The following is a 25827-nucleotide window of genomic DNA, read 5'->3' as shown; positions in this document are numbered from 1 at the left end:
AATGACACCTAACCCATTACATCCAAATGGGAATGTCTAAAACTAGAGGGCTGAAGCATTCCGGTAGACATCTGGGTTTCATGCTATTTTTCTTCATCTGCAATAGTTGAGAATAAGAATAAAAATTCATTTTATCACAAACTCATTCGCTTTTTCGCTATTTGCTTCGAATTGTGTACAAAACAATATTACTAACGATTGCCTGTAATCGGTTTATCATAAATTGATTCAATATCTGACCCTTTAAGCTGTTTTTTTAACATTTTTAATGTTCATTTTTTCAACCTGATTTTACCCAAACTTTGAGCACATAACCAACTACAATTGACCTAGAAAATGTGACTGGCGCTAAAAGCAAGCTTTTATTATCACAAGCTGTGGACGCTAAAGTTCGATAACTACAACTTTTTAAAGGGAAGGACAAATTTCATATTTATTTATTAATTCATATTTATTTATTATTGTTTATTAATTGTAAGCATTTCATCAGATTCGCACTCTTCAGACGTAACAGTTTTTTATATACCTGGTTCTGGGCGTACGATCCGTATTTTCGAAAGGCGAAACTTTTAAAAACTTAATTAAAAGTTTATTTTTTTGTTAGCTAAAAACATAAAATTATAGTTTCGTATCATTAAACTATTATTTCTATTAACGTTTGACGTGGTTGATTTACAAAATATTTTGAACAACATCTAGAAAAGAGAAAATTGATCAACTTCTCATTGTTCGGATCATGGTGATGATAAAAAAAGCTAAATTTAGAAAAATAGGACGAAAATTGAGACGGCAATGATTTGAGATACTCGCGCGAAGTATAAGGACATTACTGAACTCAAAACATGTTGAAATGTATACAGCGAAAAGCAACTAAAATTATTATATAGTAGAGCTAATGTTGTAGGTTGCCTCTGTTATGTATATGGTTGTAAAAGACAAATCTTTAATTTTCTAATAACGTATTAGCTTAATTTAATAAGTAATGTTAAGTAATGAGAAATCCTTGAGATAAATTCGTGCTCCTCAAGCCATTATACTTGACTTATCATCATCATCACTACCAAATTTGCTACATTTTAGCTCATTTAGGATATTTTACATTTAATTTCACCTTAGCAATGAACTAACAAACCTAGGTTTACTCAGAAATCTAGACTGAATTTTTCAACAAATTAATTAATTAATTTGCTGTTAAAGCAACATTCAATTAATGAGAATGGTGTTAAAGCTGAATCAAAAAGAAATGTAGAACTGTTTTTTTTTAACACATGATAAAAATAATTAATCTTTGATACTTGCTTTGCTAATAATAATGCATAAATTGCAACGTAATAGCAATGTAAAAATACGCTTTAGGGCATAAATGATACTGTAGCTAATAGATATACATAGCTTTTTAATTGAAGTAGGTTTCGTTCAAGAGCTTTACAAACACAGGTTGAAGCTCATGTTTTATAACCACATCACAAATCACACATTCTCTCATCTTCACAATATGGTACTAGAATAAAGCTTGCCCGAAAGCAGCACACCCCGAAGCAGCACACTTTGAAGGTTTGGACATCCTTCATAGATCGAGCGAACTTCAATGGCGCGAGTCCCGTTTGGTTCATCTTCAATTCGCGCATCGTCCCGTGCTTTCTATTCAGCGTTCAAACCACTCGCACAAGGAAAACAATCGAGAAAACAACAGTAACGGTAGCCTCAACAATGGTGTAACATCATCCTCCTCCCTTACATAATCGCCGGGCGATCCCTTTCACAAAACATTGGCCTCAGGCTGTTAAATTACCATCCTCTGACTGCGCGCCCATAAAGTGTTATAATAATAATGCATATGCTGTACCAATGTATCCGCCGTCCGCCAAACAAATGATGATCCCACACTGGCCAAAAGGGTGGGCTTTTGTTGCGCGAATAAAGCGAAGAACGCGAGTGCATTATGCTCAGAAGCGCGCGTTGTTCGTTGAGCGTTGAGATCCGTCAAATTTCTCGATCCCAGCAGATAGGGTTCAATGTAGCGGTAGCGGTAAGCTTTAACCACCATGTACTGCCGCAATCGTGCATACGATCGGGTGTAGGTTGCCAGACACACGGGTTTTCAATCACGTGACCGCACGCACCAAAACTGATCTGATGGATGTGTTTACGATGCACGTTGGCGGATCTGGGTTTTATGCGGTGGTCGCGGCGCATTTTCGCCCGAAACGTTCGTTTGGGGCAATGTCCGGGACGACGAGAAGTAAGTTACAACTTATGGGACCGTTTGCGGTTCCAGTGGGAAGAATTAACCGAACATATCCATCCCTCCTTTCACTCGGTGAAGGGATGCAGTGACCAGTTTTTGATGGATGTTCCGTCAGTATTCACTAGAACGAAGCGGGTTTGGGAAAATGCAAAACAATGTCTTTTTGGCGTTGGATTATGACATTATCTAGTTATGGGTCCGAAAGCTACAAGTCAAAATTAGATCAAAAATGGCTTGTGTAGTGGGATTGTTTTGTACCGTGATCGTGCACGTAAAATAAATGGTAGACTTAAAATGTCTTTGACCCTACATTGTGTATATTTTTCAGTTTTTCAATTTACAAAATGCTTAGATATTTGGAGCGAACCGAATAAATAAGACACGTGCTCATATCAAACTCAAAAAACTCTTCTTCTTTTTACTCTCCTCCTTTCTCTCAAATCTGACATCTTCTAATCGCCAGGTTGGACATTTGACATTTGACGTTTCGGTGTCAAACAGGGATAATTGATTAGAATTTATGGTAGTAATTTACCCTTGTAAGTTTCGTTCTGTACTCGAAATATTAGTTCGTTTTATTAAATGGTTGCATATAAATTCATCTAAAACTAAAACTGCATTATGACCAGTAATTATTAAACAAACTCACATTGAAACATTAAGCCCCAAATTTGATCCATGGTAGTTTGTGGCTTTAAAGTGGTTTGCTTTAACGCAGCAAAGTTACCGTTGGTGGTGGTGGTGGTTGCAGCTTTTCCCATTTACCCGAAGCTTCCATGCTGCCATTGTGTTACGCTCAATTTGTCGAAAATCAATCAGCGACGGCAGCTCGTCGTCGGATGGTGGCTTGCGAAGGCACTTCGTCCGGATGGAATGCGATGCAGGCAGGGGACGCACTTTAACTTGCATAATTGGCCTATCGACGGTGGATCGCGAAATTTCGCCATAACTTTCGTACTCTTCCGACGCAGTTTGCTCAATCGGTCGGAAAGCGAATAATGGCACCGGAGTCGCCGGCGCTGGGGAGAAATTCAATTCAACGTGCGAGCGGTCGGATTGATTGTCGACGTTGTCGTTGAAGGACCGAAGCGATTCGCGGGAATATGCTAAATTGTCCTCTACGTCAGCGGACAGCTCGCGTTCTGAATGTGATCCTGTCGATAGGCGGTAGCTGGTGAAAGAAATTTCCGATTCAGCATATTGGTCCTCCAGCACGGATAGCTCGACTGCTTCCAGCTCCACTTGTTGCTTTTCACCGGCCGAGCCGGCTGATGCCGCTAGACAACCGGGTTCGTCCAAAGGGCGCTGGGCCGTTGCAAGATTTTTCATTAATTTATCAATCTCGTCTGCCGTCAGCTTCCGGTGGGAAATTTTTAACTGTGATGCGTTTCGAGTGCTGCCATCATCGTGCGAAAACTTTCTGTGACATTCACGTTCATCGTCACTGTCTCCCGGTGCGTTGATAATTCTCGATGCGTTTCGTACGTTTTTGATGATTTGTTGCAATTTTTCTGCCGTTAAAGACTGCGAATTAGAAGTAGAGAATGTACTACGCTCTGGAATGCTGGAGCGCTTTAAAACTCACGTTGGATGTTTTGGATTTCGAACTCTTCATGTTTCACGAAACGAAAAAAGCTAATAAGAAAACATTAAGGTTAGTGTCAGTTTTCACAAACGAGAGTTGCTGCGATATCTTGAGATTTTAGTTAGGTATCAAGATTAACAAGAATAATCCAAGCAGGCAAATTAAAACTGCAGAGAATGAATTGAATGTCTCTGCAGTTCATAAATAATTGAAATGTTCGATCGCAACCGCATGTTATCGCTATCATTTTCTCGACCCTGCACTATAACTCCTAAATCCCTCTTTTTCTGTATTCCGTCACACATCCAATGTCATTTCTTAATTATTGCACCATTCCACTGTCGTCCATCATTCATTCCGGAGAGCGTCAAAACACACACTTAAAAAGGAAGAGTCCATTTTCTGAATTCAAATTACGTTCACAACTGACCGCACAGTAAATTTATTCATGAGCGAATCCATTGATATATCACCCTAACGGCCCGATGTGTTCCCCGATGATGCTCTTCCATCTTGTAAACCACAGAATTTTCCACATTGTTGACAGGATATCCGGTTGTCGGAAAACCAATGCTGCTTGGCGCGGCCGCACCAACATCGGGTGCGCATCAATTATCTCTGGATGCCCATCTTGAAACGGTTTACCAAGTGGAAAAGGATAAGCAACATTCGGGCGTGTGGGAGAACCGTCAGGAGGGAAGGTCGAGTGTTGTAAATCAAACAGCATCTTGACAACACTTTAATGACCAATTTCGGGCAAACCAACCGACCGTTCTACTCGGCTGCAATACTGCCAAACTGCAGCACCGAAGGCTCTCGTCGCCTTGAGCCTTGGGCACCATCGACACCGTAGTTTAGCTGAAACAACTTCTTAATTTCCTTCTGCGATAGGGATGCCGGTACGAGCGGCCGCATCAGCAGCAGCAGTACCATTTGCATTAAATTTTATGATGCCAACGGTGCTTTATGGGTTTTCGTTTATATGGACGAGGCAAGCTTTTGTGCTCATCCACATCTTGAGCGGTGGTTCATCTTAAAATAATAAAAACCCAACGCCCCATTCGCAGCACAGTGGGTCGGACATTTTGCGGTGCCGGAAGCTTTTTTTCCGCAGGGGGGGAGCAAACAAGATGAGATGAGATTGATAGTGTCAGTAGCAGCACTAAACTAGCGGCGAACCTTGCTGAGTGTTGCCGTTGGCAAATTTTGGCCAAAATTTGGAGAAAGCTGAAAAGGAATTCTGAACATTTGTTGTCATGCGGTGGAAATATCCTCCCGGACGGTGGTGAAATATGTTTGTCGCAGGCGACATCAACAATGCAAGTCGCGTACGACATGCCCCTGCAAAGGGACGAACAAATGAGACACGGGGCATTCCCCGAGGGCATAAAATCTGGTCAAAAAGATTAATGAAAACGAACATTAAATCGTCACGCCAGAAATGAGCATCTTGATTTGTAGTGCTTTATGGATTTAGGTGGTTTTTATTGAAAATTTTAAGGGAAAACTTCAAGCAACGACGAGTGATATACGATTATTCCGTGTTGGTTGTAAAAATTGTGAAGAATAAATAATTAAATTAAATAACTCTTTCTTTCATGTTACCACTTGGATACACTTGGGTTATCTGGGTTTGGAAATAAATCCTTAATTAATTTCCAACCCGTTGCTATTACTGCATGTTTAAAACACCCTTAATCCTTCCGCTTCTTTTCGCATGCAGCCTGTATAATTAATGCCGATGCGCTGAGTGCACGGTAGCTACTCGCAAACTTCATTAGCGATAAGTTTATCTAGTTCTTTTACACCCCCGGGGGGGCCCCGGGGGCTTTTGGTACATTGTTTTGCAATTATTCCGATCACGGTTCGAACGAAACTAAAACCTCATGCCCGCAAGTGTGCTCGGCGGGGGCAGCTCGTCCGAGGTGAATTTGAGATACTTACTTCCCGAAGGATAGTGGTGCCGCCCGCCTCTGGCAGGTGAGGACATCAGCATCAGCATGGCTAACATGCATGAAAGGGAGTCGTGTGGAAATAGAAATAAAATACCATCGCCAAAGGGAAGGCCTGCTCTCGAGCGTGCCCAGTAGGGAACCTTCCATTTACGGGTGGATTTCCTCCGCGCGTGACCGTGAAGAAGCCCGGTGAAGATAGCTTCCCCAGAAACGATCGGCTGAGACCGGGCAGGAAGACACGCTACGGTTACCTCCAGCCCGCAAATCCTGGCCCAGGCCAGTTCAATGTCATCGTGGTCGTCGTCGTCGTCACCATCGTTGTCGCCATCTTGCACCATCGTTAAATTGGCGTTTACTAGCGCGAGCTGCCCGGGCAAGATGGGGGAACTAGTGAGACGGAGACGTCTCCGTGCATGTCCCAACTTTGGTGCCCCGACCCGTGAAGTTGAATCGTAGATAAGAATTCACCGATTACCAATGCTTTGTCGTGTCGCACACTGGTGCTGGAAGGTGACGAGCGGGGCCTGGAAAAGTCATGCTTCTTTTGCTGAGAATCTTTGAATCTTTGGCGTACCGGAGGTTGGTACGGTAAGAACAGCTTTAATAGATGCTGTACGCCTGTAACTAGACAACGGCGAGTGCGACCGGACCGGGGAGGGTTTGAGATATCTCTGGTAGAAGGGAAGGACCCGGGAGCATTGAATGTCCATTTGGTGTTCTTCTTCGTGCCCTTGCGACTTGAACTGCTTAGCACAGCGGGTTTACTTTACACACGGTGGATACACATGTGGTATCAAAGATGGCGTCAATGGCGCTGCCAATGCACACGTTCTTGCAGGTTTGTTTCTTTGGAAAAGTGGTCAATGTCCGGTTGGCTAGATTGTTGCATGAGCCGAATCGCACTTCCCTTGGGACCATCCGTTCGAAGCACTCGATGCGAGGGATTGCAAATGAATGCAGATGCTCGTTACTCACGCTCATGTCGACAGCAGCAGCCCAAGATGGAACGAGATCCCCCCCCCCCCCCTCAGTAACGCTGATTAGGAGATCTTCGACCCGATGCACTCGAATGTCGAACTGGTCCGGTGTGTTGTTCTTCTTGCTTTTAGTTAACCTCACGTCACTCCACGCGCGTGAGTTCCAGGACACAATTAGGGGCAGCTAAAACGGGGGAGCCTCCGTAATACACGACAACACGGATATTGAGCTTAACGGCACCATATATGGGTTTGTAGCGAGGTGTCTGCAAACATCGACACCTGTGCAGTAGCTTCACGATCTGAACCCTATTTTAAATGTGGAATCTATCGTTTGTGGAAAGCTTATTGTGCAATATTGCAACTGCTCGAAATGCATTTTTTTTTTATTTTGGCTTTAAATTTGAAATCTGCCTAGCACAACCACATCGACAACAATGGTACCACCGAACTTTGGAAATAATATTTCACCCTTCGGAATCCTAAAAAAAAAACATTAAAATAAATAAGAAAAGCACTGGAAAGTAATTTCAGCATTTGCCAGCATAAGTTTTCTTTTCGATGAAATTGATTTTCTCACCGACATGGTTTACCCGCTACGGGACACGACGGTACTCCAAAAAAAAACCCCATTCCGTTCCATATTTAAACTGCCATCGATCATTTTCCTAGAAGCGTTGCTGGAAGTTTTATGTTTGTGTTCCAAACCACACCACACGTTCAAAATGCAAAAGGGAAATTGCAACGGATGGTTTGGTGTTTCCGTAGCGTTGAGTTTCTCTTAAAAAACGGGGAAAAACATGTCCAAATTTGTTCCCCTCGCAAAAGTTCCCTTCGAATTTCGATCCCCTGTTGCTCCGGACGACGTGTCCCCGTGGTTGCTAGATCCTGAGCACACATCGGTCCCAATTTCCGCACATCGTCAGTTCCCATTTCCGTTCTTCGTGTGACAACGGCCCAGCACACACACACGAGAAGTCGAGAATGAAGCGGGAGATTTTTTTATTTCTGGGCGTCTCCATTGTTAGAAGTTCCCAACGATGCGGTAGTATCGTATATCGATTGATTGAATTTTTCGGGAAACGATTCGTGTACTTTTGAAAGTTAAACATTTAAATCAAAACGTTGCCGCATTCCCCAATAGGCAAGAGGATGCCAAACAACAACAATATACGCATCCACACACTGGGCTTACTCGCTTGCTCGTGTTGCTCTGCAGTATCTATGGCAACAACAGCGTGTGCGGTGCGTAACGATGGATGCAAGCATGGAAGCTCCTGTGCGTGTGAGGAGACTTTTCCGAAAGGATGAGAATTTCGAGAACAGCGGAAATACACACACTCAAAACCCGATCAATCGCAAGTAAAAGCATCGGGCAAAGGACTTCGTTAAAAATTTGTACAGCCTCTCGAAGAAATGTTTAAAGAATTTCGCAACGTAAGCAACCACACGCGGGTGCCTGTTATTCGTTCGGGAGGGGATGTAACCAGAGTATAAGCGTTATGTATGGCTTTGTTGCCATCATTTCTCGCTAATGTTTAAAATCTTTGTAAAAATTATAGGTAAGAAAAAATAGTAACAAAACCATAGCCATAACTTATCAATATTCAAATAAAAATCAACTTTTTGGTAAGAACGACTACCTTAAGCGTGGGGAATAAAAATCATCCTTCAAAAATCCATCGCTAAGCTTTTTCATTCAAAAAATTCTGGCGACAGGCAAAATAACCAGAGCTTTTATTAATTGAATTTTCTAATAAAACTTTTAACAAATTAATTTTTATTCAAATATTAGGGTTATTTAATTTAGAAGAAATATATGAAAAGTTTACATATTTTAATCCATTTCTATATCTTTCACTCTCTACTGAATATATTTCAGTATTTATGAGCATTTAAGGCAAACATATTAATAATCGTTAATTAACTTTTTTCGATAGGATGTACGACCCCTAGTGAATAAAATATTTGGTTTTTTTGTGTAATAACTTAAAAGCCATGTTTCTCATTACAAAAAAAAAACAACAATCGCCATACTTACAAATCCTGCGATATAAATTCCTGTCGAATTCGAGCATATCCTGCTCGCATTGTTTTCGACGAATTCAATTACCACGACGAACATAAGGTTCATATTTCAGTGTGTGTGTGTGTGTCTCTCTCTCACTGTTCGTATGTTTGTACTCGTTCTTGCCTTTTCCGTACCGCGCAGCAAATGATCAAAATAATGACTCGCGATTTTATGCTTCCTCCGTATCCCTTGATTTCCGTAATTGGATGAATAATTCAATAAATATGTCAAGGTTTCGAAAGAAACGGCCGGCATCAGAGTGTGCGGGACTCGTTGCTTGTCGCCGTGTCCTTGTCGTCGGGTGGTGAAAACCGTTCCGGAATGTGTTGAGTGGGATTGTTAATGGGATGCTGCTGCATACTAGCTAGGGGGGAGGGAAGGGGGCCGGGCAGCCGACACTTTCCCTTTCGTTGATAATTGCAACAAGTTCTGATGTAAATTTTTGACTTTTCATTCCCGCTTTCGAGATGCACAGGAAAGGGATGTGATTTATTAACGTGGGTTATGAAATTATTCCACATTTTTCACCAGGCGAGGTTGTTTTTCTTTTTTTGTTTGTTTGTTTGTTTTGCTGTGTATATCGGGAATGGGCGACTCGGGACAGCGATCAACAATGCGCCCGTCGAGACTATGTAGGCCTGCGCAATTTATGCTTCGGTCGGTGCATACAATACGCCGAAGGGCACGCCATCTCCCGAACTTCACACTGTGGCCCTTTTTGGCGGTACCGGATGGAGCTACTTTCGCTTTCAAAGCAAAACCGTGAGACGTTCGTGAGTTTTTGTGAGTGAGTGAATGAATAAAAAAACAACAACAACACCCCAAAATTGAGAGTTTGCGATTTGGGCGAGACATGGTTTTGCTTTTGCGCCCAGCTTTCGGAATTGGTAACCGTACATTTTTTTAACTTCGATCGGAATGCAGTTTAATGTGTGTGTGCAGCAGGGGGATGGAACGGGTGGAAAATAAAACCGGACCCATTTGCGTGCCTCACCCACCATCGGGCTGACCAGGCCCGGGATTAATCGTGCGACATGCAACCGAGCCGTCAGCGCGCAATCCACATGGTGCGGCCCGAGAAATGGTTGGGTTGGGCCTCAAAAATGCATACCAAGAGACATCTGATTTCACACCACCACCACCACCACCACCCCCGTGGGGGATAACCCACATTGCAACATACCGGGTGGCAGAGTATGTTTAATTAAATGTTTGATTGATCCTATGCTAAGTAGGCTTTATGATACTGTCCCCAATGCTGGCGGCACCAGCTCACTGATATTACCCTCAGGTTTTTTTTTTGGCCATAAGGCACGCGATCTCCACGGCTCTCACGAGCTCTAGTGGTTGGGAAACGAGCGGACATCACCGCGGAGTAATAGCAGTAATAGCAGTACCGGTTCATGATTCAATGTATTTACGGCACTCATAACCCCGGTCGCTTTAGACCGGCCCTCATGATAAAAGCTGAACACCGGCAAATGCAATGTTATGGTATCGTAAACTTTCAAGCTTTGATAGGACGAAATGGGGTGCATTTTGTTCCGGTTTATTTTATTTTATATTACCCTGCGCGCGCGCGCGCCCTGACGCCATTCTCGTGTTTGGTGTTATTTTGTTGTTCTTGTTGTTTGGCTTCCCTTTGCTCTGCAAAAAAATTCCAACCCAAACTAGTTATTTGCTTACATCATTTTGTTGGCATGTTTTTACACCATAACGGTGGTCAAGTTTGGTAACAACTGTCGTGCTAATCGTTTTACTGTGTTTTCTTAAGATAGGCTGATAATTAAGGCTGATAGGCTTAAGAGGCTGATAATTATTGGTATGTCGGATGAAAATGTCTTTGTGTTTTTATTGCTTTTATTTTTTCCTTTTTCTACAAGTTTTCCTGCTTCAGTTGTTTGGGGTGAATTTCATGGTCTTACAATTTGTCCTCCAGTTGCTTACCGGACTGAAGTTTACCTCCTTGATTTGATTATTTGTTTTTTTTTTGTTTGGAAAAGTAGAGTAATAGAAATTATGATGCATTATTTGCTTTGGGTTCCTTATTTATTCAAATATTCGGTATTATTCCAAAATGTTTAACTACTCTTTATATTATGTTACGTAATAAGCAGTTTTTCTTGTTCTTTCAATAACAGTTATGAAACAAAAAAAAAATAAGTTGAGGAAAGCATAAAGATGTAGATATAGAACATTTAAAACAAACGTTTAAAGTTGAATTTAAAACATTTATTTAAACTATTTGGTTTAAATTGCATGCAAGAAACGAGGGTTTTTAGGCGGCAACGTCATTTCGACACTTTGGACTGGTGTGTGTCAGTCAGTCTTTCTGTAGTCGTCAGAATAAACGGAAGTAGGCACACGCCGCACAAACCAAAAAACAGAATTACATCATTATTTTAAAAATATATCACAACGTAGGATCTCCGTACCCCGTCATACAATCGCGGTACAAAATATAAACTATACTATAATTCAGAAGTTTCTATATATAAATTACATTAACACGATCGGAACTCAGTGCGAATCATTGAAGTATTTCCGGCGAGCCCAATATATCGCTATCACTATTTCACAACAAAATGTTACAGAAAGTACCACATTTCCACCCATAAAATGATTTGCATCCGTGTCGCCCGTATTTGAATGACTCGGTACGGAATTTTCTGAAGAGAAATTTAAAGTCAGCAAGAACATGATTTTGTTCTTTACGTTTGAATTTGATGCTCAAAGTTTGAGCAATATCTGATGAGAATTCTAAATCAGTATTTTAAATCGTATTTAGTCCTATGTCATTTTATCATATTTTCCAAATGTCGAAATTTGTTTAGGAAAGTACTAGATTTAAGCGTCTTCTTTCTGAATATATTTCAAAGTTTTTCAAAACTGTTTGGATTTGAATAGAGCATCAAAATCCGATTGATTTTTGCAAAACGTCAGAGGGTATCGTTACGTACGTATTTGTTACGTACTCTTGAAAATATAAACGTGTAGTTCAAGTAAATAACATAATAAAGAAGCTCAATTTAATGGATTAAACAGATTGCATGATAAAGAAGAAATTCAACGACTTGGGTTGAAACGTTCCCAAACAAAACTACTAATTGTTCGACAAAAATACTACAGCACTTTACATATGATTCTTATATGTATGTAACAGTGTCACTGTTATTAAAATGAATCCAAAAAAAAACCTTCCTGTTCAATATACGATATGTTACCGGATGTTGCTGATAAACTTGCAGAAATTCACAGCTTTCTAACGATAATTAAACTGAACCCAATCAAAAGCGACAACCACTTTTACGGCGGGGTTTTTTTTATCAACACATTTAACCCATTTCCACGCATGCATTGAATTATTCAAATGTAATAAATTTGCTAAAGGATCTATTGACACTCAATTCCCGGGACACACAGAGTCCCGTGTTTCAGTTTTGCATTCCGAGCCGTGTGATGCAATGCGCCAGTGTCACCTATTCGCACCACAATAAAACACCTCCATTCGTCACATTTCAAACCGACGTTTGGCGTTTGCCGCCAAGGTCCGTGAGTGGTCCCGGGATTTTTTTGTTTTGCTTTGTTGTTGTTGTGATATATAAAGTGTTCGGTCAGTATAACGTCGGTTGGCCCTTTTGGGGGGCAAGTAATTCAATCGCATAATTGATTGTCGTCCAGCCGACGGTGACAGATGGGGGCACACACACGGTGTAAGGTACCATACGTAAAGCAGCAGTTGAGTCACCAGAGCTAATTGAGTCATCGGGGACACTCGATTGAAAGGCTGGGGGAATGGGTGTGCTGGGGTATGATAACGAATGGGGCAGCATTGGTCCCCAAATGACTAGAACGAATCGATTCTCGTAACAATAAAATGGTGCTCGAAATCGATGACAAATATAAATCACTCCCATAGCGTTCTATATTCTGTTAAGCGAGGCAGGAAATGTGGGCATTATGTTTTTTTTTTGCGCTCTCCAGAGACTAATGTGTCTGCTGCAGGACCATTGAAACCATTCTTGTGCGATGTCCTTCACGTGCACTGCGAACTGTGATTATGTGGCTATCTGGGGGCGGGAGCATTAAATATGTCACTTATCAAGTACCAATGAGGTGCCTTTCAACAACGCTTCTAACCTACATTTACGTGGGCAACGACGGTCCACGGCACCGTTCCATATTGCCACGCAATCCTACGCGAGCTCACACGCCAACATTCACTTTCAATCGTACGCAAAATAAACGAATCGTGTAGCGAAAGCAAGGAAAAAATAGCTTATTTTTAAAAGACATCTTTTCCCACGTCACGGTGGTTGTAGAAGATGCTCGTACATGGTCTCAAAGCCCCTCGTGTAAGAAGCACCAGTGCCTACCAGCCTCGAATATCTCGAAAAAGGATATGACAACTAACTTTCGCACCCAAGCGTTTTGCGAATCGATGCTCTGTTTCTTCGAAACACCGCGTAAGGAAAGTGATCAAATTACTGCTAAGAAACTCGTCCAGCACGGGACGAAAGCAACCCTGGTCGGGACTGGGTTGGGGTTGTGGATGGACGACGCACTATAGTGCCCGCATTCGGATTGATGGATTACGGCGCTCTCGAGTGCCGATTTGCATTATAAATGCAAATTTCGCAGCGTTTCCATAATTCTCTTCGGCCCCACTGCCAGGTGGGCAGAGTGTGTGCGATAGGAGAAGAGTCACCACCGTCGGCGCGATCGGGCGCCAGCAGCCTGGTTGGAGAACAATATATTCAAACATGCTAATGAAGCGACTAAAGCATACGGTCGCGTTTCGTACACCTTCAGGGCTGATAATGCTCCGGGAGCTGCCGGTTCACAATTAGGATTAGGAGCGCACGACTGTGGCACGATATCGAATGACCCATTCGGGGGGGGCGCAACCATTAGTCCATTAGTTCCGCCATTACCGTAGCCCGCGAGTTCCGCACTGTGGCGGAAGGATCAATCTTGGCTGATTTTATGCATAATTACACCCGATTGATTACCGAACCCCGTCAACCACAGGAACGGGCAGACTCCTCCTGTCTGCCAAAAATAAGGAAGAAGTTTGAGTACATAACTTCAAGCCTTTGCAAGAGTTTGTGCGGATTTGGGAAATTGGTTTCATAAGTAACTTGTACAATCAAACTGTGGAGTCTCATCTCGCGTGACTAACGGAAGAAAATTAATGCAGTTCTTAGGGATCATCCAATTATTACGTAACGCTGATAGGGTGGGGAGAGGGTCAGTACCATCGTTACAATTTGTTACTTAGGGGGTAGGGGGGGTTTAAGTTTTTGTTACGTAACATACAATAAGAATATACTAAGATTCCCGTTACATAGTCTATGTTTGAAAAATTAACATATTTAAGGGATTTTTATACTAATTCCATGTTACCTATCTACTTGTCGATTGTTTAAAGGTCAAATCATTGAGAACTTCTGGTGACTACTCATATGGTGATTTTGGATTCCTGTGTGTTGTAGTGGATCCAGTTTGCACCCATTGTCACATAACAAACATTGTCGACTCTCAAAATTTACATTGAGCTTGAAGAGCTCTAAACAGTAAATACATCAATCATTAATCATACATCAGTTCATTATTCCATATCATTTAGTGCTCGTACGCTCATTCACGCTACAATGATCAACTTTCAACACTAGAATGATCAACACAATTAGAACGTGTGGCATCATGATCGGTGTTGTTGCCGTGTTTGAAGTCAGGATACTAGCTAAAATAGTTGATTTTAATGGTGCTGAATTTTAGGAAGATTATCGATTCAATTTAACCGTTTTTGCCAACCACCATAACGTAATTCCTAACCAAATAACAATTATAGACATTTTAAATTTCTGGTGTTCCATTGGGTATTAAGCTAGAGCTATATAAATTATATAATCATCACCAAGTTCATATGTAATGTATACTCCCAAACGAGCTTCTTAAGCTTTTTAAATGGACGATTATCCAACCTTGGTTTAGTTAACTCGGTACCAGCCAATGATACCAATTATATTGATGAAAGATACAGACAGCCTGAAAACAAACATGGTTTATGAAGTATCATATGCAGAATCGTAGCTGTATAGTTTGAAAAATGTTCTAAAACAACTTCAAATTATTAGCAACGATTAAGCAAGTCAGCTTGGCGTGAGTAGTAAATTTATTAGGCAGTTTTGTTCGTTTCGTTTGCATTTATCGAAATACGTTGGAATTACTTAGATAACTTAAGAAAATTTCATTTTTTTAAACAAGGGAGGAGGGAGGATCTACGAAATGTTACGTAATTAATGGAGAGGGGTTGCGTCCAGTGTTGACAATTTTTGCGTTACGTATTAATTGAATGAACCCTTACTTATGCAAGCAAGCCGATTCGAGCAGATTCAACTCAACTCAACTTTGTGTGCTCGGTAAATGTCCTGTTTTGGCGCGAGTAAGACAGAGCAGGGGCAAAGAGAACATTTGAAACGAGCAAAATAAAATCGAATTTCTTGCTTCATTTTGGCGCCACTTACACTCTGACACTCTGGGGCGTTTCGGTTTTTCCTTGTGGCCGAAACGCCAACCGCGTAATGGCGAAATGAAATGCAATCTACTTTCACCGGATCTGTTTCGTCCGCTGCGCCAGTTTGGTTTTGGTTTTCGGAGGAGGAAGATTTTATTTTGCACAAATTCGCAATTTCCAATTGCAAGTGCAAGTGTTGCCTTCCCCGGGGGGCTGTCTGGAATATCCTGGATGCGTCTCCTTGAACCCTGCGCTGCTACGAGAGAAAGTGAACTCCCTGTGTTGTGACCTGTTCGCCCACAGTTACAGCGCATTGTTGAACGCAATTTTAATCCACTGGCAGTGCCGTCATTTCAATGCTGCCGCCGTCCTCCATTTCGGCGGGGTGCAAATTGGGGACCCCATCCAAATGCAAATGCGAACAATCTAGCACACACTTGTGCTCCATTAAACACTAAGCGCGCGTGCTTTTGTGCTGCCTGTGGCTTTGAAGGATTCATTAGGATCAACCCATTAGGTGTGTGTGCGATCCTTAAGATGCTAGAACTCGACGAAACCCCATCCCTTACTCCAGAAGCGTATTATCTTTAATTATATCCTGACGTAAATCTTCTTCCCCGAGTTATGCAAACGCATTACAGCCCATGCTTTGCTGTGTAACCCATCGCTCGGGTGTTTATGTTGTTGTTTCATCAAGCGGTGAAGAGTTCATAAATTTACCTTGCCCCCAAACCCCCCCCCCCCCCCCCCCACTCCGCCCTCCATCACGCGTCTCTTACTCAAGACCACTGTGTGCTGTGGAGCGCTACTCACGTCGGACGATTAATTTCATGTTTGGGATTTACAGACGAGACAAGTAGGTCACACAGCGCAGCTGTGGCTGCGTGAAATTGTGAAATTTTATCACCCGGCACACTGTGCGCGTTAAAGGTACGGTTCTAGTAGATAAGATCATCGTGCAAAACATGACAGCAGTAACCGCTTAGTGTTCATGAGAAAAAAAAGGCACGCTCCTGGGTGGAAGGTCAACAAATTATTCCACGAATTTTCATCATCCTGGTGCTGGTTTGTTAATGCCTGAATTAGGGACAAAGACTCGGTATGGGTCGTTCATTTTGGAGTCCCCATTTTTCCCACCCAGCTCCGGGCGCCTTGCGGGTGGTCGTTGAAGGTAATGTGTGTAATCCTTCCACGTTGCAGAAAGGATACGGTTACACACATATTACACCCGTCGGTTGTCGGACGCACGGCGTCGACCGTGTCTGCCGATCCTGGTGACCTTTCTTCCTGGGGAATTCTGGAGATGACACATTTTTTTTTGTTTTGCTGTAAGGGCACATTCAATTATTACGTAACGCTGATAGAGGGGGGAGGGGGTTAGTATCAGCGTTACGATTTGTTACATAGGGGAGAGGAAGGGGGGGGGGGTTACTTTTTGTTACGTAACATACGGTAAGATTTTACTTAGATCCACGCTTCATAGTATATGTATGAAAAATTAACTTATTTTAGGGATTTTTATACAAATTCCATGTTATCTATGACTGTTGATTGTTTAAAGATCAAGTTTCTTGATATCTTCTCATACCAACTAATTGATACTGATGTAGTAGTTGATGCAATTTATACCCATTGTCACATAACAAGCATCGTCGACTCGTAAAACAAGTATTGAGCTTGAATACCTCGAAATAGTCGCAGAATCCTCTTGCGTTTAAATTAATGATGTTCAATTGGGTGTTACACGACAACAATGGGTTTGAGTTTTGAATTTTCCGGCGCTTCGTGATCTTGGCCTGCGCCGTCGTTAGTCAATCCATAATCTCGGTCTGTCTGGTGGACGCATCAACGGCATCCCTCTAACTTAGTTTGGAGCTACCAAGCCTCCTCTGTCCAAGAGGACGACCTAAAACGGCTTTTTGGTCAGGGTCGTCCGGTGTCATTCTCATGACGTGACCAGGCCACCGGGGTACAGGCTGGTCTCATTCGCTGTGTTACGTTTTGTCACAATAGGGGGGAGGGGAAATCGAAAATTGACAAGTTTTGCGTTACGTATTAATTGAATGAGCCCTTAGTAGCGTCTACGATGTTGCATTTATCCCCTCTGCTTCCAACCATTCCTGGGACGGGGATTGATATCGCGCTCTTCGTCTTTAATGATGTCTTTGAGAGAAGCGAACCGCATGGGGACATAATTTGCATGCACGGATCGTTACGTGTTTTTTCCAGCTTAACGGAACCAAACGCGTCGGGATCCTGGCTGGTGGTCGGTGCATGGCATCGCATCGACCTATCAGCATGGGCTGATATGTGTTTTTTTCTTCGCTTTGTGTTGGATCCCCCATATCCTAGGTTTGGTTCGAGGACAACTCCATCAGCATGCCACCGGCAGAGCAGTAATTTGAAACCCACATGCATGACCGTTCGCTGTCACTCAGTGCAGGGACGGAGACAGCGGCGGATCGTGTTCGGTTGTCCTGTGCGACTTCGTTCCGTCCCTGCTTGTCTCGGCGGTACCGTTGGGCACAAGTGTCATGTGCAAACCATGAAAGATACGCCACACTGGTGATCCTGTTTTTGCTTGCCCCGGAACGTTAGAATGGAGGCGAACTTCATACACGACACCAGTGCTTTGTTGTTCGTCCGGAGGGTCCTTCACCGTTGCACTGAATGCACCCTGCGGTGGGATAACTGTATTTATATTCTACGTATTTTAAACTCCTGCTGGTGTTTAAGTTTGAAAAGGTCTTCAGGAAGGTATTATTGTATTTTCTAGTTACAGCTTTACTCGCACCATCGCATTCCTAGTAAACTCCCTGCAGAATACTGCAAAAAATGGGTTTCAAAGTTGCTGGAAATATAATCCTCTCGTTGAAAGTTTGCCGTTCAACAAGGGCCAAATAGGAATGCTTCAGCACCACTGTTCGCATGTAGCTGGAAGGGAATAAAGCGTCGATTGATCTGAAAAGTACATCCTACGCACGAGATGTGGTGTAGCAGTTCAAAAGGGAGATTGGCAAAGAGTGAAAGTAATGGAGTCCAGTTATATCCATCCAAAGGAAAAATGCTGCGAGCGAAAGTGCGTGTACCGGTAGCTTAACAGTTACAGAAAGGTTTCCTATTAAGGAAAATTTAAAAAAGGTAATTGGATGTTTGGTAGTGCTTACGGGAAATTTATCTTATTTCGGTAGATCTTTGTCGATACTCTCAGCAGGAGATACATGTATGTATATTTTAGGACGTTGTTTATAAATTTTTCTACTTGTTGTGGTTAAGAATTTATTTATATTTATTCAATATTTCATAGCCATTCTTTGTTAAGCTATTCGGATTGATTTTTTGCCTTTTCGTCATATAAACCGCAAGAATATAAAAAACAACCTCACAAAAACTGTCAAAAGCGGTACGAAAGAAGCAATTGCTTTAGACACCGTAAAGGTCACTTTCGTTCCCGCGCGAACGTGTGCGTGGCATTGGCCTTGTAGAAATCGTAAGCAATCCTTAAATTCGGTCAGTGTAGGCCATGCCGAGGTGTTTTGTTTGTAAAGTAAAAAAAAACTCTAACAATGGCACTGTGATTTGGAGCGCCGGCAGGGCGGGAAGAAAATATCACCACCACCCCCATGCGAACGCAGCGCAGCGCTAACGATCTGTCAGAGTTGCCTCTCAAAATCCGCGTGCTGCGTGACGTTTGCGGTGGTCGATGTCCGCCGGTGAGGATGAACTATAATAATCAATCACGGGCAACTCCCGTTAGCTTCCTAATCGATCATATTAATTTACACTTCAATTGACCTTTGGTGTTTTTTTTTGCTCTTCTTTTTGCCTTCTATCCTTTCAGGTAGGTACGCGCCGAAGGTGAAGAAACTAGATAGCTTGCGTGAGGGCGGAAAACGTATCCGATCAGGGTATCCGATCGATGACAATCTTTCGAGCGACGTTGGGCGGATATTCGCACCATGTTTAGAGATTTGAGTGTGATCTTAAATTATACCTTCCTGTCCGCCGCGTACCATCGCAGTCGTCCTCCGTCCCCGACGATTGGGTGAGTGAGTCAATGATCATAATTTACCTTTGATGGGAGGCGCGCACAATCGCACTATCACGAGCATCACTCCTCCACTCTACCGTCCCGGGGCGGCGGTGTGTCAATCTTCGCACTCGATCAAATATCATCCGAGGTGCGAGGAACACACTAGCACCCTCCCCGAATGCTCTGTGCAGTGGCATTTATATTGGTTCGGACCGAGGGTGTGCAAAATAGAGTCCGCTGGGAAGGGGCCCGCGCGCGATGGAAGTGGAATGAAAAAAAAACGGCAACGAAAAGAATGATTGAATTGTACGATCATTATCGTCATAATCATAATTATCGTCATCATCATTTCATCCTTCTGATCATCGAGTGTAGAGGGAGGAGTAGCATCACACCTTCATAATGGCGACGATGCTCTGCTTTTCAATCGACGCCCGATTGCAGTGCGCGTACCGTCCCCCGTTGACCCCGAGCCCAAGTGCTTTGGATTGGAAAAGGAATTGATGGTATGATCTTGAAATCGTTAAAGTCATTACAACGCATCGAACTTGTAGCGCTGCCGATCGATCATAGGATGTTGAACTTCGGGAGATGAGTGTCAAACTAATGGACCGCCGTAATATGTGGCACTAAGCAGACCACACGATAATGTTTACTTATTTATTGAATGTGTTTTTTGTTTTATTTTAATGTTTAAAAATAATAATGAAAGGTCTCCGTTCATTTGATTAACTTGATAATGTTTTTTTAAGAATTTATTGAGCAATTGCAGCTCAGCTAATTTTTATCGAAGTAGAAACCTTTGGTTTTCACTTTTACTTTTATACCGAATGTTTTATAACCCCATTTTGATGTGTTTTATTATTCGCTAAACAGTCAGCCAAGCAAGGACATATGTTTCTGGTGATGTTCAAATATTTAAAGCTAGTTGTGTGAAATTTAAACGTCATGTTTTTGAAAAAAGTCAAACATGTTCATTAGTCTAGGAATGTTGGCATTTAAATGCTGTTTGGACTTTGCAAAATGAAGTCTGATTTACACGATTGTTAGCCGATTCAGTGGTTTCAGTGACCTTTTTTTTGTTGTTGTTGAGATTTATTGTCACATATTTGACTTTTAAAAAGATATTGGACTGTGGGTGCTTTTAGTTATTGACTGGTGTTAACATAACTTAGCTATTGCCTTATTGGAGACTTGCAAAATAATGTTTCACAAATTTATTCAACACTACATATTTATTTTCCGCATGACGGCCTTAGCCATTTTTTTCATCAATGGATAACATTCCTTTTGATTCATGATGTATAAATATTGTTCTTGAAATCGCAGGCGAAAAATTGTTATAACAATTCATTTTTTTCTAATGTTCACTCGTTGCGTTGAACATGTTACAACTACTTATATTATTCTGTTTCTTAAAAGTAAATTTAAGAGCGAAATGCCTTTTGAACACTATTTTATTTTTATTGGATGGGTGAATAAAATAAAAACTTATTTTTATTTTATATTTGGTATGACAATTTTTCATAACAATTTTTAATTAAACCGTGACTTTTGGGACATTGTCATTGATTGATTATTCCAGCAATAAATAATATGTTTTTGTTGAATAATATTTGTAGAAAAAATTAACATTTTAATGATATTGTTGTAGAATTGCTTTTAAAAGATATTTATGCTAGCCATTTGAGCTACAAATGTTTTGTATATTTAGATGCATTGAATGAAGTACCGTTGTTAAATTACAAATTTATATGTTAATCTTTTTAAAACTAGATAAATGATATGACAGCGTTCACTAACATTTAGCAATACCTCTTTGAGGTATGGAAAATTATACTTATCGCAACTAAACTTATACCAAATTGTTTTTTTTTAAATTATTTAATAACATACGCTATAGCTGTAACTAAACCTATACGCTTCAATTAATCTTTCCTTTTGACATTCTTTTTGACCTACTCTGCAGGATACACACCATTTCATTAACTGTAACCTCACATCCCATGTTCTTCAGCTGAACACTATGCCTTTACTCGGAGATGCTTTTCCCCCAAACAAAATCAAACATCTCCGACACCTAGTGGCGCCTGGTCTGTATGCAAATTTGGCGCTTCACTCCAACCATGTTCCGCCCGATGAACCGCCAACAACAGCGTCAGCATTTAAAAACACCATCGACAGTCGACCAGACGGTCAAGTTTCTAATACCCTTGCCCTTCTCTACCTCGAGTTCCCGGGGCAGGAAACGGTCACGTGGACATGACATACGACGGCATGGTGCTGTGCGAGTTTGCTGTCTGCCCTTCCCTTTCCGCAGCTGGTTTTGAACGGACCAAAAGCAGATTCGATTAACAAAATTGAGAGAAATTTGAGACCGCGTATCCCCACCGAGACGTTCGCGTGACTCGGGACGAGATGCTGTGGTGATCGGACAAAATGTGGTCGTTTCACGCTCGGAAACGGTTATAAAAATGGTGGATTAAAGCTTGCAGTGAATGTGAGATTTGCTTCGCCAGACAGAACACCGGCGAGTTTGGTGAATGTGCCGAAAAAAGTGTCTTTCTCGCCCGAGGACACGAGCGGTTTTGGAATAAATTTGCACTACACAATGAATTTGTAAATTTAATGAGGCGTTCAAGTGCTGCCTGTGCGCATCCCCGTTCAACCCGCGGAAGAAATCGACCAGCTGCCAGGCAGGAACTGCTGTAAGAAGTAATTTCTGAGCAGAGTGTGGTAATTCTTCCTGTGGGTGTGGATTTATGATGGAAGTCCGTCAGCTTGACTGCGCGAACTGGTGAAATTTAGCATTCATTTGAATACGACTTTGAAGCTGGGGATGTTTTTTTTTCTCTTCTGCTGACATTCCAGGCTCAGCTGACGACGGGCAGTTGACTTCGGTTGTCCAGCATTTGACGGCTGGTGCGACTGGTCGTGGAAAAATGCATTAAATCTCAAGAGCTGACAATTGGTTGATAAAGTAGAAATGTTTATTATTCCGCTGTTGACCGTAGGCGTTGTGGATACAAACCTTCAAGATGCGATTGTCTAACCCTACCGTACAGATGATTCAGTTCTAGACGATTTGAATTTGTTATCAGACCTGCAAAAGATAATTAATTCTTTTTACGCGCTTACGGAATTTTATAGAAAAGGAGTTCAAGTTTATCTGCAATTATTTTGTTTTTAATTCATTTCAACATCGTTAAATCAAATATTTGATAATATTATTTTACATGCATATTGATTGAGAATAAATTTAAACCTTTACCAATCAAACCTTCTTTACTATCTAGAGCATAATATGAACCATTGTAATTGCAATTTTTACCGGCATTCTGCTTTTAGCTCATTCAAGTGATAATTTAATTCAATCATTACTGATGGCTCAATCAAGCTGGGGAAGAAAAAAATCGTTGTCGTGATCTATTTTTCTTTTCCTCGATAATTACAGCAACAAAAGGATGCTTCAGATCCTGCACATTGTCGCCGTGTGACAATCACTTATCTACACACCCGCGTACACGAACTCCCCACCTCGGTGGGGGGGGGATGGTAAATGGTTACAAAATAAACAACTCGATAATAGCTGCTTCCATTCTTCGCGCAGCTGCCGATGGGGCAACCCCGTGAGAGCTTTAACGCGCACAAACTTCTCACTAGACCGCACAAACCCTCGGACGAAACGCGCAAAATCAATGTCGTCGTGTGTCTGTGCTTTGTTGTGATTTTGTGACGTTTCCTTTTCTTTCTTGCACAGACGCCTTTATTGGGCAGGAAGTTGTTAAACCTTTTTCTGCTCTCGGTTTGCCGGTGGGAAGAAGTTGGACAAAAAAAAAATGATAAAACTTGGTAACCATGGAAAGAATTTTCCGATCGTAAGGAGTTGTGAGGAATACGGTTTGGAACAATTTTTTTGTTATGATTGTACTTGAACGGGCAAAGCTTGCCAGCACAGCTAATTGGCACATCCGCTTGTGACATTCAATTACAGTCGCTGGGGAATTTATAGCGATTCTGCTTCCTTGCGTGTTTGGAGTGCTTCCAGTTGTACTAGAATAATTTCCTAGGTAGTTACATTTCGTTGGAACATGCGTAGGCCGTTTGAAAACGATAAATTTGAGTATGAAATTTGATGTAATTATTTAAAATTATATCATTTTTACTATATTTTTGCTTGCGCTAGTTAAACCATTCACAACCTGTTTCACAATGTCGTACGGCTGAACGACGATATGGCGAGTTGTGAGTGCTTACTGCGCTATACTTACCGACCGGCGTCATTTTCCGTAATATCCCAAGGTTTCAGTGTACGCTTGAACAATATTTGCGACCGATTTTCATTCAGTTCGCTTCCTTCCTACCGTGCTGAACCGAGACGGTAGCAATCATTCCGGATCGCCACTACAACGTACGAACAAGCATTTCCTTACGCTTGGTCCGCTTCTTTCGCTTTGTTGAGGATAAGCATCCCCACGGGGGGTGGTAGAAAGATAAGTATCTTTGGTAACGTCGCCCCCCAACATCACAGTGGTCTGGTTCATCGTTCCGAACCCGTTGCTGGCGCGTTCCGTTTGGTGGTGGTGGCGAACAATGTCACAAAAATTGGTCCACCCCTTTCTACTGTCTGGGCGAACATTGGCCTGGAGTTGCCGGAGGCGGTGCAATAAGCTGTGTCTGGAATTGACCGAGGCCACAGTATTTAGCTGCCCAGGCAGAGCGCATCCAGTAAAGCATTTTCTGACAGGGTTGGTGCTGCTGATGATGATGATGACCATGGGTGATAGGAGGACAGCGCCTAGCAAGCGCCGCGAGTTGCTGCGTTACACAATGTCCACTGGAACAGTATTTTTTTTTTTTTTTTTTCATTAAACCCAAGTAATAGTAGCACGGCTGTGCTGTTGTGACTCCATTACCAGATAATGGCTGTTTTATGAGACAATTGGAGGATTTTTCCTACTGCCAAAAGGCTTTCGCCGGATGACAATGTTCTTGGTCCGAAACGAAATAAGCCTTTTCGTCCGTCGGAAAGACGACAATAAACACGTTCTAGCACGGACACCAGCCACTAACAGTACCCGGGGTTTACTCACACATATTACACATCCCACCGTTTCCCAAAGGACAACACAACCGAAAAGACTCGATATCTCTTTATCGCCTTGTGCGCACCGCATCTGTCGGACGTGCATGACACTGGAAAGTCGCACTCAGTGCCATTGCGGTGTTCTCTATTCTGTCGGCCACGATTATCATTCCCGGTCGATGTTTATGAGCCTGTTCGCTCCCAAGACGTTGAACATACCCCATTTACCGCCCCACATCCTGCAGGGATGGCCGTCTTCGTTCGTCGCAGCTCGTGCGGATACTGTTTCCAGCAGCGTTTTGGCAACAGGATGCAGACAAATCGCGCCCGTCTGACCGACGACCTTTGCCGCTAATTTAACTCTAATCATACGCTCCATTTGTGGCAACCGTTCATCTCATCTCAGCTCTTTGATGGTGTAGATTATCTAATTAGATCACAGCCAGTTGCTTCGGTTGCTTATCGAATGATTAATGTAGTGTAGCCATTGCACAGAATCGATAGATAGAATGCACCACAGCGATGGTCTGGTTGGTTGGGGTGAAGTATCCGGTTGTTGTTTGTTGTACATGAGCATGGTGGTGCCTTATGAATTGTGCTTTTATTGATGTGAATGATCTTCAGAATATTTACCTCGTATCACTTATTCGACTTTTAGGTTTTAATCTGAACCCATAATTGTTAGGTTATTAATCTGCGTTAAATATTTCATTTTGCAAATGTATAAAGGGTGCCCCCGAAAATCTAAGCACGATTTAAAAGTTAGACAAAAAAACCTGTTCCAGAAACTTAATGTTTGTTTGATAATTAGAATTTGTGGAGTGTTCTGCACTATTTCCCAAAAAAAAAAATATTTAAAAAAATTAACCGTAACAGGTGGGCTGATAATTGTTTGGCCTAAGACAGTAAAACACGTTGTTTTTGCAAAATTATTTTTTTATTCAACATACATCCCTTCAAAGGTGTTACACCGATTATAGCCGGGTTTCAACTTTTGGTTACTATTTTTTTAGTAGCATTTGTCATTTGCCTCAAAAAAGGCCTTTTTTTCGGTGATCACCTCTTCATCCGAGGAAAATTTCTTCTCAGAGTACATCCTCTTGAGATCTGAGAAAAGGAAATAGTCACTGGGAGCCAGATCCATGAAATACGGTGGGTGGCGAAGCAATCCGTAGCCTAATTCATGAATTATTGCCATTATTTTCCCTGGTTTGTGGCACGGTGCGTTGTCTTGATGAAACAAATTTCTTTTTCCTTCAAATGTGGCCGTTTTTTGGCGATTTCGTCCTCGAAACGCTCCAATAACTTGACATATTAGTCGCAATTAATGGTCTTTCCTCTCTCAAGATAGT

General features: G+C 42.1%; 2 protein-coding genes across 2 annotated transcripts in view; one reads left to right on the top strand and one right to left on the bottom strand.

The window, feature by feature from the left end:
* LOC128298805 (uncharacterized) overlaps positions 1 to 25827 on the top strand; it is a 210466-nt gene that overhangs the window by 90225 nt on the left and 94414 nt on the right. The window lies entirely within an intron of this gene.
* LOC128299598 (uncharacterized) lies at positions 2972 to 3863 on the bottom strand. Its single transcript, XM_053035603.1, has 2 exons — positions 3834 to 3863; positions 2972 to 3772 (listed from the first exon to the last, which is right to left on the bottom strand). Exons 1-2 carry the CDS (start codon positions 3861 to 3863, stop codon positions 2972 to 2974), a joined length of 831 nt encoding a protein of 276 aa, XP_052891563.1.

This window comes from Anopheles moucheti, chromosome 2 (assembly GCF_943734755.1).
Source record: "Anopheles moucheti chromosome 2, idAnoMoucSN_F20_07, whole genome shotgun sequence".
NCBI lineage: Eukaryota > Metazoa > Arthropoda > Insecta > Diptera > Culicidae > Anopheles > Anopheles moucheti.
This window is presented reverse-complemented; position numbering and strand designations above follow the sequence as displayed.